General features: G+C 38.2%; 2 protein-coding genes across 2 annotated transcripts; one reads left to right on the top strand and one right to left on the bottom strand.

Annotated features, from left to right (window-relative positions):
- Positions 1–130: 130 nt before the first annotated feature.
- On the top strand, positions 131–6,176 carry LOC129744202 (transmembrane protein 19). The gene is made up of 3 exons (XM_055736612.1): positions 131–312; positions 383–509; positions 5,121–6,176. The coding sequence occupies exons 2-3, from the start codon at positions 389–391 to the stop codon at positions 5,999–6,001; spliced, it is 1,002 nt and encodes a 333-aa protein (XP_055592587.1). The 5' UTR covers positions 131–312; positions 383–388; the 3' UTR covers positions 6,002–6,176.
- Positions 6,177–7,357: 1,181 nt separating this feature from the next.
- Positions 7,358–15,901, bottom strand: LOC129744201 (mucin-2). Its single transcript, XM_055736611.1, has 6 exons — positions 14,863–15,901; positions 12,926–13,020; positions 9,377–12,660; positions 8,850–9,020; positions 8,673–8,780; positions 7,358–8,613 (listed from the first exon to the last, which is right to left on the bottom strand). Exons 1-6 carry the CDS (start codon positions 15,072–15,074, stop codon positions 8,464–8,466), a joined length of 4,020 nt encoding a protein of 1,339 aa, XP_055592586.1. The 5' UTR covers positions 15,075–15,901; the 3' UTR covers positions 7,358–8,463.
- Positions 15,902–17,685: the final 1,784 nt, after the last annotated feature.

A 17,685-nucleotide genomic window follows, 5' to 3' on the forward strand; every position in this document is an offset into this window, starting at 1 on the left:
TGTCTCTACTGGAAAAAAAACTACTGAAATGTGGAGCATTTTAGTTTTAGTGTTTTAATAATCACCTGCCCAAAAATGGAAGACACGATAAGGTGGTTCCTTCAAACCTAAAACGCCGAAATCTATTCGAGAGTGTTACCAAATTTCAAAACAAACAAGTGAAAGTCGAGAGTCGATGCTATTTTCCGTTACATGAATTTTTGTGTTAAACAGTCTTATTTTTACCAGATATATTCAGTGGTCATGTGTTTTTAAATGTTTGTGATATTGTTTCGGTTTTGTCTGTTCTGTATCGTCGATTAGCAAAAGAAGGTAAAAAAAATATCCATACGACTTATCCCTATCGATCGATGAGCGCTAATGTTTTTTTTTTCTTTCTCAGAGCAACATGAAGGAGGGTGCTTTTTACAAAATTCTTCCGGTGCTTCTGTGTGCCCTCGCCATTCCGTTGTCAATGTTCATGTGGATTGGAAATATTGCCTATTCGAAGCTTGCCAGCGACAACCAAGGTAAAACTTCGAATATGTTTCAAATATGTACTTCTTTTTGTGTGAAAAATTTCATTTCATTTTGTGATACTTCCACTTCCAATAATTAGTTGTACTCACCAACTAAACACCAACTAAAGATATCCCCTGCTGCGGTACACTCCAGCACTTGTTATTGTCCCTTGTTGTCCCTCTCATACCATGGTCTATCTATCATGTCACTGTTGTGGAGTACTGAATATATATTATTTAAACCACAGTTTATCAATACAGCGGAGCCCGATACCACATCTCCTCTTTTCTATTAGATTTCAAATCTCTTATTTATATATGTAGGTGCAATGATGAATTAGGACAGACCTATTATACGAATATAACCATGCATATCGAAACCAATTAACCTTCCGTTCTCTGTGGTTTGAGGTAGCACAGGAATTATTAGTCTTGAATCTAATTGCATTATGTCATCTCTTTTTTTTCCTAGCATCAACCTTACAGAAATCAATTTAACATAGTATAGTGGTTAAGTCTACATTCTGTAAAACTTAATTTCTCGTATTTATTGTAACTGTGAACTGAACTTCCACTAGGTTATAACTTCTTATCATTTCATTTTTTTTTTATTTATGTCGGAACAAATATCAAATTTTCCTTTTGTCTTTTTTTCTTCTATGTAATTCCTTCGTTGTCTTTCCTTCATTCGTTTATGTAACAATTATGTATCTAACGGATTGTTTTCTCTCTATCAGTAATCCAATGAAGGTATATTCACCGTTTAGGAACAATACCACGCCTCTCCGACTTATTCATATTTCAGAGAAGCACCACTCTAATAATCAACAATCATGTTAAAAATATACCGTATACTTAGATTCTGATATTATTAGATACTGACTGAACTAAGAAGTCTACGTATTACAACCTCCTAGTGAAAAAACCTGACTATAACAAACAATATCAATTTTATGCTATATTAATATTTAGATAATTAGAAATACTTTACCACTCTTGGGGTATTCGTATTTTACTTTCTATTCTATTTTTATTGATTTTAAGAAAGTGTTCACTTCCTCAATCATTCGTCCTCTGCCTAATAATATTAGTACATATACATAGATTATCAGATAAAACGTTTGCCAAAACCTCTAGTTTTTGGATGCAACTTGGTTATAATTAAAATTTAAACTTCTGATGATTTTGATATTGATGGCAGAAGTATTTAAATCTTAACGTATCTTAATTTCTCGTACATTATTTAAAAAGCAAACAATCATTGGTAAATTCGATCTTAAATATTATTTTTTTTTATTTTTATCTTATTGCTTGATTATAACTTCAATGCATGTCAATGAATAGGTCAACCGATATATCTCCTGACCTTTTTTTTGTATATTGTAATTTTTTTTTTCATGCTTACACGAAAATAACTCATAACACTCATGTTTATTCAAAACCATGGATAGTCAGCACCTCTCAAACTCGACAGCTCATTGCGAAAATTTCTCTGTTTCTATTTCTGTTTCAAGAGCGCTCTACTTTGTTTACGAACTACTATACACTCGTAATCGAGTGAAACTGAAACCAAGTGCCGAGCGATGTCGGCGCTCGAACAACAGCACTGCTGTGAGAGATGAAGAAAGCCTAAACACCTCACTGAAGTGAAAATATATCACCCTTTTTCTATCGCTAGACAACCTTGCCTAGGGACACGAGCACCGTTTTCACTGCTCGTTAATTTGGTGTATGGACGACCGGCGTCTCAACAAAGATGCAAACAAAATATTGCATTTAGATGAACATTGTAATGTATATAAATATTCAAGCCGTTCGGAGAGAAATTGCTAACCATGTTAGAAACGATAGTAAATAAAATAAGGATGGTTCACCTGTCATATAACTAGTCGATGTACATCGCAGTGCATTTATAATTACAGTAGACATAAAAGATTTAGTTCATTATTCAATTTGAAATCTGATTGCTTAACAACTCTTAGGATGCAATTCATGAGGCTTCCGCTAGGATGTTCATAAAAGACTAGAACCAAATCCTTGTACCACGATTCAGTACCTCAATAGCGTTTTATCCGTATCGAAATGTATAAAAGTCTTCTGTACCCACTACAACTAACTCCAGCATCCTTGTGCATCCTTGCACGTAAATTAGAACTTCAGTCTCTATCCTTTTTTTTATGATTATAGTTTCAACTTCTATAAAATCTAGCTGAAAATGCGCAGTTTTCCATACAGACGTTTATACCTTCTAAACATTTTTTTTTCAGTAGTATTAGATGAGTATATTCTTGTTCAAATATTAAAGTCATTTTAAGATACTTTGCTCTGTGTCTAAACGCTCGTGAACCAAAATGTTGGCCTACTTAATGTCCTTCCTAACGAATCCAAACCAATACAGCATCTCAGAGGAATTTTGCATTTTTCCATATATTTCTACAGAGGTCCAATAATCAATTAAATTAAGTGGTACACTATCATGATACGTTACTAAAATCCTACAACCATCATGATTTTATTTTACCAACTTATATAATGAACCATTCAAAGCATTTGTGAGTTGATAATACTATTCTCAACCAATAAGCCGAAGTTTTATTTCTAGTATCGTTGTGCACCAATGAGTAAAAGTATTTTCTCAGCATTTTCAAGATGTTTTCCCTTCAAACATTCATAATTCGTTTTTTCAAGAATGTAAACCTTAAATAGTCCGTGTTTATACAAACACATATAGGATTTTTTTTCTTAATTCTCAGCATTGTATAATATTTTATTTCAATAGTTCTCAATTCGTTTTTATTTATTTATTTATTAATTTATTTATTTTTTTTTTTATTTTTTTTTTTTTTGCCAACCTTAAAAGGTCCGTGCTTATACAAACACATAAAGCGGTTCCTTGAACCCGTGCTAGCGTCAGCTGCACCTCCAATTCGACCTGATAGGCCCGTGTTTGAATAAACACATTTATCGAACTATATTAGTTCCGTGCCTGACAAAGCAGCACATATATCCCGACCGATTTGGTCCGTGTTTCAATGAACACATTAAGCGAACTCTTCAAGTTCCGTGCCTGACAAAACAGCACATATATCCCGACCAATTTGGTCCGTGTTTCAATGAACACATTAAGCGGACTATTTATGTCCCGTGCCTGACAATACAGCACATATATCCCGACCATTATGGCCCGTGTTGTTTCTGCATTCATTTAACAGTCATATAGACCCGTGCCAAGCACATTTAAATCAACCTTCAATAAGGTCCATGTTCTATAACATTTACCAACACCTTTTAGAAATGTTAACGCTATCCGTAGCTTCCAGTCATGTAGACCCGTGCCAAGCACATTCAAACCAACCTTTAACTAGGTCCGTGTTCATCAACACTTTCAATGATCAGTAACATTCATGTTTAAGTTCTTCGTTCGCAGATATCACAACATTCAAATCTGCCTCTATGAAACACCTTTCCTCCATTCATTAATCATCGAAATTATAAATAACAGTCGTAAATCAGCAGGCAGTAAACGAAAAGGCGATGTCAGATACCACGATGGTGACTTCGAAATATTTGTATTAATTTACATTTACATATCTGTTTTCTTCTTCGATAACTAGGTTCATTATATTCTAATTCACATTTTCTCGATAACCATCAGACGCATTAATATGTTTTATTAAACTTCAACAGAAATCTCTAAATAAATATTTGCAACTTTGATTAAAATAAGCTATTCATGAATTTTCAATCCACTCCATCTACCAAATCCAACATCTTTTTTTTTCGGAATCAAATGGGAGCCTTCCACGATCTCAGCAGCTTTACTTTTTTTTTTTTAAGCTACGGGTAAATATTCAAACCATAAATAATTTATATTTCCGATTAATTAAAACTATTCCAAAACTGAATCTAATTTTTTTATAATCGGAAACAACATTAGCTTTAAGGCTCCCGTTATTTTAATGAATAAATTAAATTTAATTAACTAACTACCTAATCAGAAAATTGTTGCTACTTACATTCAAATAGGCACATTGCACCAGCCTCCCCGATTCCACAGTTACAGTAATGAGGCAACTGTATTTTCAGTTCAATTGCATCTTCGGAATTCCCATACGGAAAGATTGCTTCGAGATCAAGTCTCTTTACCTTTAGTTGGATCCCATCCTCGTCGCCAGTTTGTGATACTTCCACTTCCAATAATTAGTTGTACTCACCAACTAAACACCAACTAAAGATATCCCCTGCTGCGGTACACTCCAGCACTTGTTATTGTCCCTTGTTGTCCCTCTCATACCATGGTCTATCTATCATGTCACTGTTGTGGAGTACTGAATATATATTATTTAAACCACAGTTTATCAATACAGCGGAGCCCGATACCACACATTTCATAAGACAAGTTTGTTAGCCAGAAATTACCTAAAGATTTTAAAATATCTAAATCATCTGCCTTCACTCAACTTTTTAAATTTGTAACGATGTATTAAAAAATACATTTAAAAAAAGAAATTGCTTGGAAAAAGAGAGATTTGATTATAATATTAAAAAAAAATACATTTTACTATAACTTGGAGAATGACTCAGTATTTTATAACACTTATAATTAATTTTCAATTTCAGATAACGTCATCCCTCCCTCAAGATGGCTGTTCTCGATCCTGGTACCGATCCTGCTGATGCTGTATGGTCTCAAGCGCAAAGGTGTTAATAAGTCCGGTGCCACAATGGGTTTGCTGTGTGCTGTGGTCCTGTCGGTAGCGTCGCACGCTTTCTTAGCCTGTCTGGCAACGTTCTTTTTCAGCTCCAGTCGGGCCACCAAGTTCCGAAGCCATCTGAAGCGAAAATTCGAGGAAGACTTCAAGGGCGGCGAAGGTCGGCGTAATTGGGCCCAGGTGATTTGTAACGCGGGCATGGCCACTCAGTTAGCCCTGCTGTATCTGTTGGACTGTGGCTACGGAGAGAAGCCGGTGGATTTTGGCCGGCTGTATCGATCGAGTTGGCTAGGTATCGGAATCATGGGTGCATTTGCATGCTGCAACGGAGATACCTGGGCAAGCGAATTGGGCACCGTAATCGGTTCGGGACAACCATTCTTGATAACTTCATGGAAGAAAGTTCCCCGCGGGACCAATGGAGGTGTATCGCTAGCTGGGCTTTTGTTCAGTTTTCTGGGAGGAATTGTCATAGGAGTTTCGTATTATCTAGCAATACGATATTCCGTTGATTCGAAAATTCTGTCTCTCAGTCCTAACCAGTGGCCGATCATCGTATTCGGTGGCATTGCAGGATTGCTGGGTTCTGTAGTGGACTCGCTGATTGGTGCCACCTTGCAGTATTCCGGTATGGATGAAAATGGAAAGATAGTTGAACGCCCGGGAAGAGACGTTAAGCATATCAGTGGTGTTAGAATTCTGGACAATCACAGTGTCAACCTGATTAGCAGTATCGCCACTGGTTTGCTGATGCCAAGTATTGCAATGCACTTCTGGGACTCTTTTTAAACGTACAATCTCTAAGGTACTTTATGATATACTTAAAAAAAATGGGCATAAGTTACATAACTATGAGCTGTGGTGTTACAATACTAATCTCGTTTTAAATATTACGTCGAAATCATTTTAGGTTGTATGTTGTGTCTGACCTTAATAAATTTATATACTTCTTTATTTTGTTTAATATGTGTCACAATTTTCCTATTGATTTCGTTTTGAAGTTAACATGGGAATTTTAAAATTAACGCCTAGCATAGATAGACAGAGCAGTTGAGATTTGTTTGTTAAGGTACTCCTTTTAGACAAAAATCAAATTAGGTAATACCTTTTTATTCCAAGCAAGTCTATCGAAAAACTAGAAAAATTGATTATCTTTAGAATGTAGGTTTTCAGATATGTAAACATGAATCCCCAGTAATATTAAGAAAAGCACAGTTTCAATTTTTTTTTGTCTTGAAGCTTGTTATAAATTTTCCGAAAGTTACTATTTTTGTTTCATTGGATATTTTGAGTTTGTTAAGAGCCTAATCGAGTAAATTTTTAAACCAATAATACTCAGAAGACAACGAATATTTTTTTTTGTAAATTCTTTATTTGAAATGGCGCATACCTTTAGGCTAGAAGTAATATTTGCGCCACGTTATTTCGATTTCCAATGTTGTGATTGATGGTGGTTACCATTTGGTTGGACATAAGGTATTTTAAATCGGTCTAAGAAATTCTTGTAAAAGGCTCAACTTGCAACTAAATATGTGGATAAATCCTCAAATTCAGAGAAGAAGAAGAAATTCGGTCAAGGCAAAAAATCAGACAAAGCTAATTATCTTTTTAAAAACCAACAACGTCGGCATCTATTAGCCGATCTAGGTTTCACAGACTGAATAAACGTAGACATCTTACGATTTACATTTAACACCCAGTCAGTACCGATATGGAAATCGAACCCATGCCGTCAGTGAACCAGCAATTATCGTCTTATCACGCTATCCGCTCGATCGCTGAGACGTACTTGTTCAGTTTGAAAGGTTTGAAGTGTAATTCCGCTTATTGACACTAGAATTTCATGAAATTTATAATAGCGAAAGTTCCGAATTTTACACTGGTCTTCTTAATGTCTTCCTTACAGTATGATCAAACGAACTAATTGTTACCAGAACTCGGAGCACAAACATTTTGTAGCAGATGTGTTCAAAAATGTGTGCGTAAAGCTTAACATATTATGACATGGTAGTCAGTGCTGAACGCTTTTGCTAAGAAAATCAGCGAATTTTTTTTTTTAAACGTAAATTGCTAAAAAACTAAAAAACGAGAAGTCTTCCATTTTAAGACAACGGCTTTTCTTTCACCATTAAATCTCCATGAGAATAAAATTATTGCTTATTTTATTTTTTCAATAACTGCTACTTTGTAACACACATATTTATCAGCTTATTATAAATAATAAAAATCTGTACAGCAATCTCCTCATAAGCTTGTTCAACTGTTTAACTAACTTTAATAAAAATCAATCTGCTGTTGAAAAAAGTAATTTAAAAAAGAACAGTTAAAAAAATGTTAGGCGCTCAGAACCAATTTTAGATCCATTAGTTCAAAACAAACACAGGAAGCTTAAGGATCGATAAGGCTCGATCTGCTTTTTCTGTTCTTCATGTAAACTCATATAGTATATGATTACTTGAGCAGCTTATGCTTATGACACATCAATGATATCTTGTTTTGATTTCTGTACAATATTGTTTGAAAGGCGAAAAAATACAAAAGTTTCAACCGCGGCAAATAATGAAGCCAGCAGGAAACGTAATTCGAACCACCCGATATTTCGCTATTCGTGTCTTTAAGGTTGACTTTTTTAATATTTTTATTAGTTTTATTCCCGTAATAATATATGATAAAACATGTTATTGCACTTAAAACTAACAAAACACTTTAAGGGTTATCATCTAACTTAACACGAGTTGATTAATCGGGTGCGATCTACGTTTCTGCATGAGCGAATCGTGGATCAAGAGATTTATATCTTACAAAGCATACAGCCGATCGTTGCAAAGAGTTCCGTCGACTTATTGTTAAATGTAGCTTAATCATCAAAAAAGTCTCACTAAGAAAAGCTGCGTGAAATTCTTAAATCTTCTAGGTTCTTTACTTAAGTTTCTTACTTTCAAATATTTACACTTCACTTTTAAACGCAATACTTGGAGAAGTGCAACGCGCTTTTAAATATGGGAACAAGATAGACGACAGGTAGCTAATGTAGCTAGAATTATTCATCTTTCAGCAATTCTCCCTTTATTCCCAACAAAATATAGAAGCACTTTTCTTCTCCAAAATTTTCAATGTTCTGAAAAAAAATTATACAATTTTTGCTTACTAACTAAATAGTACAACGGATGATGTTTTCTTAATAAAGTTGTTGATAGAACGACGAACTAGCTTGGCTGAAACGACGTTCAATATATGATGGGCTCTCAAATTTAACTTTTTTCTCGCTTTTTGAAGTTACGCTTCGATGAGCAGCGCTGCAGAATCTCGGAAACATGGGTCTTATGATCGAAGATCTTCATGATTTGTGTACGCGCTTCAGTGATACCGTCAATTATGATTTTACTGCGCTGCATGTTACCCTGTGGGAAAAAAAGTTTGAAACATAGATGGAATTGGAAATCTGTAAACTGCAACTTACCTTCAGAAGTTCGTTAATACGCTCGACTTCGACCGAAGGTTTCGCCGTCGATTCCATGCTTTTCAACATTTGATCCAGCTTATCGTAGGCTTGAGATTCTAGTTCACACTGGGATTGAAAAACAAAACCACTGTTATTTTGTACCTATCCGACTTAATCCACAAAAATACAACTTACCAAATCCTCGATTTGCGCGCTAAGATGGTAAATTTTCCAGCCGTTGACTTTTTGCAGTACATGCGATTGATTGGCAATGTCAACGATTGAAGGACGTCGTTCCTCACGCTGCTTTACATCGGTGTACCTTTGGAAATGGTTATGAGCGGCTTTCCAGCTTTGTTTGTAAGTCTGAAGATATAAAGTTAAAAAAATAAGCAAACAATAGAGAATTACAGTGACATATTTGCAGATAGTAAAATTAAATGATAAATTCAACAATAAAAAAAAACTACGAATTTTAGGAATTATGTTCGTCAAGTTATGTCGTGAGATGGAATACTATGAAAATAAAAATAAAGATTGACAATAAATCGAAAACGATAGTAAGTTATTTATCTGAAATAGTTAATAACCTGCAAACAAATTGAAATGTTCTAATAACCTACTGAACTTTTGGAAAATATTTTACATTTTGGTTAAAAATTTCCTACACATTGTTTTCGATAATTGTTTGAGAAAAGTTTAAAAATTTATCTCTGACTAACCTCCAGCATGCTAACGTTTCTTGGTTTCCTCACAGCGGTGGGAGCAACAGTTCCCTCCTTCGGGGCGACAGCTGTACTCTTGCCCGCGTTTGCTACTGTTGATCCATGAGCCACCTCCGAAATCTTAACACTGCCTCCCGCGAGCGAATTATTGGTCGACAGCACCACTGCATTGTTGTTGACAACGTTGATTGTTGGTTGTTTCGAGTGTGATGCTTGATGTTGTTGCTGCTGCTGCTGTTGAGTGAATCCTTCGCTGGCAGCGCTAGGATGCCCACTAGAAGTTTCCATTCGGTAGCTACTATCGAGCTCATTGTTACTGTAGAACTGTAAACTATTGGCTGCAGATTTTAAACCTTCCGCTACGTTCTGTTTTCGTGGTTTCTTTCTTGGCGATTGCTCATAGTTTCCGTTGCTACTTATTCCGGTTGCAGTAGCAGGATGATGGAAGTTGTGCGATGAGCTCGAATCGATGGCCGAGGAACTCATTTGCAGTTGAGGTTCTCTGTGCAGGAATATTTCTTCATGGACCGGTTTAAACGGTAGATCACTGTTGGCGTTTCGATTAGCGTACGCCATGGCTTTTATTTCTTCTTGCTCTTGTTGATCGGCACCCGGGCTGGAAGTAGCACTTACTGTTGTAGAACCGTCAGTTGAAGGGGGTCGAGATGGCGGTGACATTTCACGCTCGTCTCGTTCTCGTTGGTGCTCCAATTCCCTACCCCGTTCCTTATTACTCATCGCAATTAAAGTTTGAGTAAGATCTTTACCCATTTTTATAGGCGTTCCTTCGAGGCCTCGTTTCCGCAGGACACTCGACTGGGGTGATTCTATTTTATTTCCGGCAGCATTGACTGGAATAAGCATGTGAGCTGACTGTGGCTGTTGTTGACCAGCAGCAGCAGAAGAAACAGATGAACCCGTTACTATGAAATGCTGGGTTTGGCCACCATCAACAGGCAGATGTGGATGGAAGCGTACAGGTACTGCCTGAATTTGTGTAGTCGATGACTGTTGTTGTGGAGTTGATTGTGCTTGTGGAATTGACTGTATGCCGCCAGTATTGTTTGAAGTTGACACAATACCGTGAATGGGACCGGTAATGTTTCGTCCTCCACTTTGTACTATAGTGAACGATCCTCCAGTGGGTGCATATGGCAAGGAAGTCACCGATGTCGTAATAACATTTGCAGAACTTAACTGATTTGAGGGAATTCCAACAATGTTACCGGAAGTTCCTGCTGCTGAACTACTTCCGAGAGTACTGGAAGAGATCGAAAAAACGGGACCGCTAATGGCACTGGTAGTTGTAATAGTGGTCGATGAAGGAGCTGTTGTACTTGATGAAATACCGGAAGTAGTGATCGGCTGAGCTGACGATGCAGGTGACTGCGTAACTCTTTCGTAATAGAATGTTGATGTAGGAAGAAAAGCACCTCCTGTACCACTGCCAAGCGTCCCGGATGTGTTTCCCGAAACAACATTTAGCGTACTTGTTTTTCCAGTACTTGCAACAGTTGTGACAATCGGTTGTTGCGGTCTAGTTTGTATGTACAACGAAGCTCCAGTACCGGAAACCGAATATGGGGCAGAACTGTTGGTTGTATCGATGGCACTTAAAGTACTCAACTGTTGTGGTGTTACTTTGGCAATCGGTACGATCGATGACATGGTAGAAGATGAAATACCGGCTGAACCTGCACCACTATTGGTTGTCCGCACGATTCCAGTAATAGTGCTTCCACCCGATACAATACTAATGGGATTCTGTCCTCCAGAGAGAGTTGCAACCGAAACAGGAATGTTTGCATTTCGTCCTCCGGTAATGGCTAATGGAATAGGAATCACCGTTGTCGATCCTCCGCTACCTGAGTTGGAAACTGATATGGTTTGCTGGGTGCCAATCACCTGACCTTGGCTTACCGTAACAATTTGCTGTGCTTGTCCAGATAGAGCTGAGCCAACTGAACTAGGATTCACATTCACGATCTGTGTTATTTGTCCCTGTGATTGAGATGGACCTGTCCCTGCGCCAGACTGATTCGATATCAAATTACCAGTTATAATCGTAGCTGTTGAGCCGGAACCTACGTTTGATCCAAGAGTACCTACGCCGACTTGGCTTGAACTTACAACAATTTGTTGACCGGAAGCCGTTTGAAGAGTGGTTGTTCCTCCACCGCTTCCAACTGAAGAATCTTGACCAGTTGGTGTGGAAACGGAGCTGTTGCCAATCGAAGCTGCTGCAACGGGGGTTAGTTTTCCCACCTGTGCTATTGTCAGGCTAGGCTGGATGTTACTGTGTGGAATCCGATTGTTGCTCACCAGAAGCGGTTGAATGTTGAGTAAATTTGTTGGCAAACGGCCTCCGCTTATGACTTGAGCGTTTTGAGGATTTGGCACTTGTATGATACGAGCAGGGATTGCGTTTGAAATATTAGCCGTCGATACGGTCGCTGATCGATTCTGAGTTCCGACACTTCCGGAAGCTATCGTCGTCAGTACGGTTGATGGAGCAAGCACTGGAACACTCGGAGTACGAATACTGATACTGCCAGCCGTGACACGAACCCCAATATTAGTCGTGGGAAGACGTTGAATTGGTCGAACGGCTGCTGGACGCTGAGGGGACAAAGTCGTGGCCAATGTTAATCGCTGAGGATTGTTGCCACTGGTGTACGGTTGCTGAGAGCTGTTGTTAGTGTAAACAAGTGTCGAAGTTATCTGCCGTTGAGGTTGGGGAAGAACAGCCGTAGCTAGCGTGGCTACAAAAGCTTGAGATTGATTGGTACCACTGATAGAGACATTCTGTTGATTTGCTTGTGTCGTTGCCTGATGGGCTACCACGTTGGCTGTTATAGTTGCAGTATTGCTGGCATTCGACGGATTCTGGTTGGTAGGAATTGTCTGTGCCACAACCCTAGCCCGAGGAGCCTGCGTGATGCTATTCGCCCGGATGAGCTGTGTCGGAACTTGAACTTGTACATTGCCAGGCATCCAAGTGGTTGTTCCTTGGGAAATAATGGTGGCCGAAGGTGAAGACGTTCTCGATGGAACTGACTGCCTAACGTAGGTATTTAAATTAGCAACACTGATCGGAGGGGTTGGAATCCTTATAGGAGCTGTGATTGTTGCTCGTGGCCCTTGAATATTTGTTACAGTTGTCGGACCTCTAGCCGGTACGTGATACGTTGTTGGAGTTTGCGGTCGCGATACGGTGATTGACGTTTGCGTAACTGTACGAGCTGGCAAGGCCGTGATTTGAGTGCGGTTGGTGGTTGTATCTGCAAATTGTACAACTTTTATCAGTCAGAAGGCAATCGCAATAATAAACTTCTATATAACAACAAGCTATAAAAAAACTGAGCACAGCTGACACGTACGAAAAAATCTTCCTACGTAAGCGTAATTGGTCTGGTGCTACGCGAAAGACATGAAAGCCTACGTTCCCTCACTTCGCACACTGGTATCAAAAATATCATTATGTAAAAAGCAAGAAAAAACCTGAAACTACTCTTGCGAGTGTGCTATCATACTTTTAAAAATTACCTTGCTTTAGATTGATCGCTTGTCTGTAGAATGTCTGCGGGGTTGCACTGCTCGGTATCACTACACGCATCTGATTGCCGGCCGAGTTTCCGATCCTGCGTTTCGAGAAAAAGGGAGAGAGCGAAAATAAAATTGCAACTTATTACTACTGTAGGGTGGAAACGTGACAACAGAAGCACTCTCTATACTCGAACTCTGGCTAGTATGTGGAGTAAATCCAACAGACATTGGATTCTACATAGCCACGTTCGGCACAGAAGCAGAAACAAAAGTAAAACCGCAATGAAATGAAAACACATTTGCTGATAAGGTTATCCCACGGAACGTACCTCACCAATAAACGAATCAAACTCAACAAGAATCTATTTTGGTCGATACGATACGCTTACATTTTACTTTTCTTTCCCTTATCATATACATTCCCGTCTATGGTTTCTTCTCAATTTACCTCCCGAGAAGATCATAAAGATTGAATTAGTGATGGGTGTCCCACAGATACCCGCTGAGCCGTTTCGATGTTGGTCGGCCTTTTTCTAGCGTGAAAATAGTAGGTACCTATGCTTCTCTTTTGCGCTGATGCAAGTTACCGTTAAGCCGCCGTACGAAGGAAAACAGCTGATTGAAGGAAATTTCAGCAGTTCCTTCATTTTGGTAACCACTCTCTAGACTGAAACGCGTTCGATGATACCAACATCAACAGCACCTTCAAGTGGCAAGTTCAATTCGGCCAGCATACACGAATCCGATTTCTTGCTGCCCAACAAAATGTGTGTATGTTTGCCGCATTCATTGTATTTGGCTTGCAAACGTAATAAATTGCAGTATTTTGAAAATAAGACAGTATCACAAAACAGTGCTCCTACGTTTATTTTCAGAAACTAGTATGTTATTTATGTATATTGTTCTGCAAATTTTTTTTTAAATATTGTTGAGTCCAAAGTAGTAATATCCAATCGAAATATAACGAATATAATTTATTGAAGCAGTTATTTTTCATTCAAATACAATATACAGAATGGTAAGATCATTGTTGCTTGCTTTAGTCATTGAGTTCCTCTATAAATTTAATATTCCCGTAAACAAAAATCATAATTACAATCGCAATAATAATTCCTAACAGATGATTTATTGAAGCTTTGTTTTCAAACCTAGAGGAAGTCACGGAATTGGAAGCATTTTTTACAATTGTTTTGTAAATGAATCTGTGTTCAGGGCCACAATTTAGCAATCAGGTGGACCTTGGATCGAATCTTGGTCATATTTTTTTTAATTAATTTACAAATTTTGAAACAGGTTCAGCAAATAGCAAATCGATAGATAATCGACAATGTCGACGTTTTGTAAAGTTGCCGTCAAAAAGACAGCTTTTATTTAAATGAATATTGCGAATGCAGTTGGGCGCAAATTACTTCCTTGAGGCACCTAGATAAAACTGATAAAACAAATCCATGATATGAAATCTGAATGTGAATTGTGAGTTAAAAAAATGGAAATGTCATAAAATCAGAATAGTATCGGAAGAATAATTTTATCCGGATAATAAAAACTTGAGAAGTAAGATTAAATTTAATTTTCACATAAAAAGGACCAACTCTCCAATATGATAATTGGATGGAAAAAAAAAATTGAAGCCTGCTTTTTCATGATAAAATTTAGGAAAATTGAAAAACTGAAGGGAATAAAATTTTACAACAATATCAATATAAACAAAGGAGTCGAAGGAATTTTCACTCGCTGCCAACACTTGTCCCAGATCGAATATTTCGATCGAAAAGTAAAAAAATATAAACGAGTATAGCACTTGCTACAGCGCACGACCTCACGAATACTTTTAAAAGGAATTCCAAATCTCGCACACAACCCAACAAACGGGGGGCCAAGAGAAAAAAAAACCTACTAGTGGAATGAAAATACAGGAATGACTTCGGAATAATTACCTGTACGTCGTTGGCATATTTGTTTTCTCCGTCGGGCGCACCAAAACCTTCGATGCCAGATCGATCGGATACGCGGTTGCAGCCGTCACACCCCCACTAGCAACGGAACCGGAAACGGTAACTCCTCCAAGGCCCACGGATGACGGCCCTCCCGTGACTTGCAGCTTGGCTCCTCCGCCAGAGCCTGATTTGTCCCCGTCGGGTGCGGACATTTTCTCTCAACTACCGGACTACGCTTATAAGAAGCAGATTTGGACGATTCTATCTTCTAATTGTATCCACGAAAATAACCGAAACGAAAATTGTACTGCTTCTTTGTTTAATTTTTTTTTTCGACTTTTTCGATACTTCTTCAGGACTGTACTTTTTTTATGGTGCTCCCCTTTTGAGGCAATTTTTTGTAGTGAGGCTTTGAAAATTTTCACTTTGCTTACTTTAATTTTGCCAACATAACTTTCAACTTTGACAATTTTTCCGAATCCTCAATCTTTGGTGGCAACTAGAAATTCGTCTTAGCAACAAGGCAAATCGAGCCATGGCCAACTTGGACCAACTGGAACTTGCAAGACGACGAGAAGCCGAGATATTTTGCCAAGCGCACTTTTTTGCCCGGAATAAGTCAGATATCTAGCAATCGGTATAGAAACCACTTTCCCACAGGAAAATTCTTGTCCACTAGCAGCGTCCAAAACAATCCGGATTACCACTCAGGGCAACGGGACAACGAGAACGCAATGTTCAGTTTTTTATTTGTGCCACAACCTCTATTCTCTGGTAAAGGCAGACGATGGCCGATTCAGTTTTTTTTTGTTCACAACTAGACGAGAAAATAATATTCCACCTCAATCACAATGGAAATAGCAACAATTTTATCACTAACAGCTAGCCAACGAACGGGGGCTAACTATTTTACAATTTTCTACCGGAAACTGTCACCATTTGCAGCCAAATCTGGATCGGAAAAACGGAGCGCACTCGGAAAATGACACACTCAAATCGAACTGTACGCGCTTTTCTTTTTTTCATCACATCATCCGAATCGTTTCGTCGTTGCTTCTTTTTGGCCTTCTCCTCAAGTTCTACCCGTCTCTTTTCCGCTGCACTCTGCACAGGCAATCAAACCAGTGTTTTGTGCAAGATCTCCAGAGTCGACTTCTAGGGGAAACAAGCGCGCGTAAATGTGAAAAGGGAAATTTTGCGATGGGATCGGAACGACTGGAAACTGAACCAAGAGGGAAATTTTAGAGAATAGACAAAAACCAGGGGGATGGCAACCTTGTTCTTCTTGCGAATAACAATAATCTTTTTCTTTTTTTTCCTATCCATCGGGAGAATTAGGCGGATGTCATGCTGAAGCAACTAGCAACGCGACCTACAACGCAACGTTCACACGACTAACCAGCTCTCATTTGATCTCCATGGAAATCGCGCAGACCTGTCATACTGGTCGCTTTGTGTAGCGCGACCAATCTGATGCCAATGTGTTTAGTAGCGCGACTAGTAGGAAATCCAATAGGAACATTGTTTTTTTCTCGATTTGAAGCAGTCATTCCGGGTTTTAAGCACAATAGTACGAAGATCTGTCCGAACTTGTGATAATAAACTACCCGCATACGTAAAAACCATATGCTGAATCGTCCGTATTATTCTCTTCTGATAACGCTAATAGTAACGTGCATATCGCGTCTTGGTTTAATGTGTCTCTACTAAAATGGAAAAAAATACTATTTCTGGAAGATTCGAAAAATCTTCTAAATACCGAATTGATAAATTTAGCAACGCGCTGGAATGATAAAAAACTATTAATGGAAGATACAATTAACGGTCCTTAAAACAAATTGAGGTTTTTTGCAACACGCCCCGAGTTTTCTGCTGTCACGTCAACACACGTGGTTGAATTCGTGAAAAAATCTCCTGGCTGAATTCGGGTCGATCTCGTGAAGTTGGAAATGGAGATTACATTAATAATCCAAAACTATAGAAGTAATCTTTTGGGTGTCTTGGGAAGAAGATAATGGGAATAGTCACTGTATAATACTGATTTATGCGGGTCCGGAAAGAAAGGAGACGATTCAAAGCATTATCAAGTGTAGAGAAGTGATGATTTGTAGGGAATTTCAAAGTGACAGGTCGCGCCAGCATGACATACCAATGCAATGCAACGCAATCTTATTGGAACGTTGCGTTGCGTTGCGTTGCTAGTTGTTTCAGCATGACATCAGCCTTATGGTCAAAGCAGCACGGAGTTGAAAAAGTCAAAATTTCAACCAATGAGGAACCAGAATGATTGCTGTGTTTTACGGCGTGTTCGTAAATTGATTTTTTCTATCGAAGTGATTCTTTTTATCGATGCTGGCGTTCGTAAATTAAACAAACTGTATTCAAAAGCATTGGAAGGTGATTTGACATCTACCAAACAAATCGATGCATCACCCAAAAAATCAGTTTACGAACGCGCCGTTAGTGTGCAATCATTCATTATTCTCTATAGGATTTGACTTTTAGTCCGGTTCTTCACGCAGAGGAAACTTGGAATTTGAATCAAAACAAAACTGACTTTGATTCAAAACATTCAGTTTTTTTTAATCAAACTCTTGTTTTCTTTGCCTCAATGAATAATCGTTCTGATTCAAAAGACACGAATGCCACAAGGATGGTAAAGTGCCATTAATAAAACCTTAAAAAAAGTTCTGATTAGAATGAATAATTTTTGAAAGAATTATTTTTTGAACTGAACAATATTGGAATTCATTGATTCAAAAGAAATTTGTTCGATTGTATATTTCTATTGAATAAAGTAAACCAAAGAAAAATGTTTTCAAC

This window comes from Uranotaenia lowii, chromosome 2, assembly GCF_029784155.1.
Source record: "Uranotaenia lowii strain MFRU-FL chromosome 2, ASM2978415v1, whole genome shotgun sequence".
Taxonomy (NCBI): Eukaryota; Metazoa; Arthropoda; class Insecta; order Diptera; family Culicidae; genus Uranotaenia; species Uranotaenia lowii.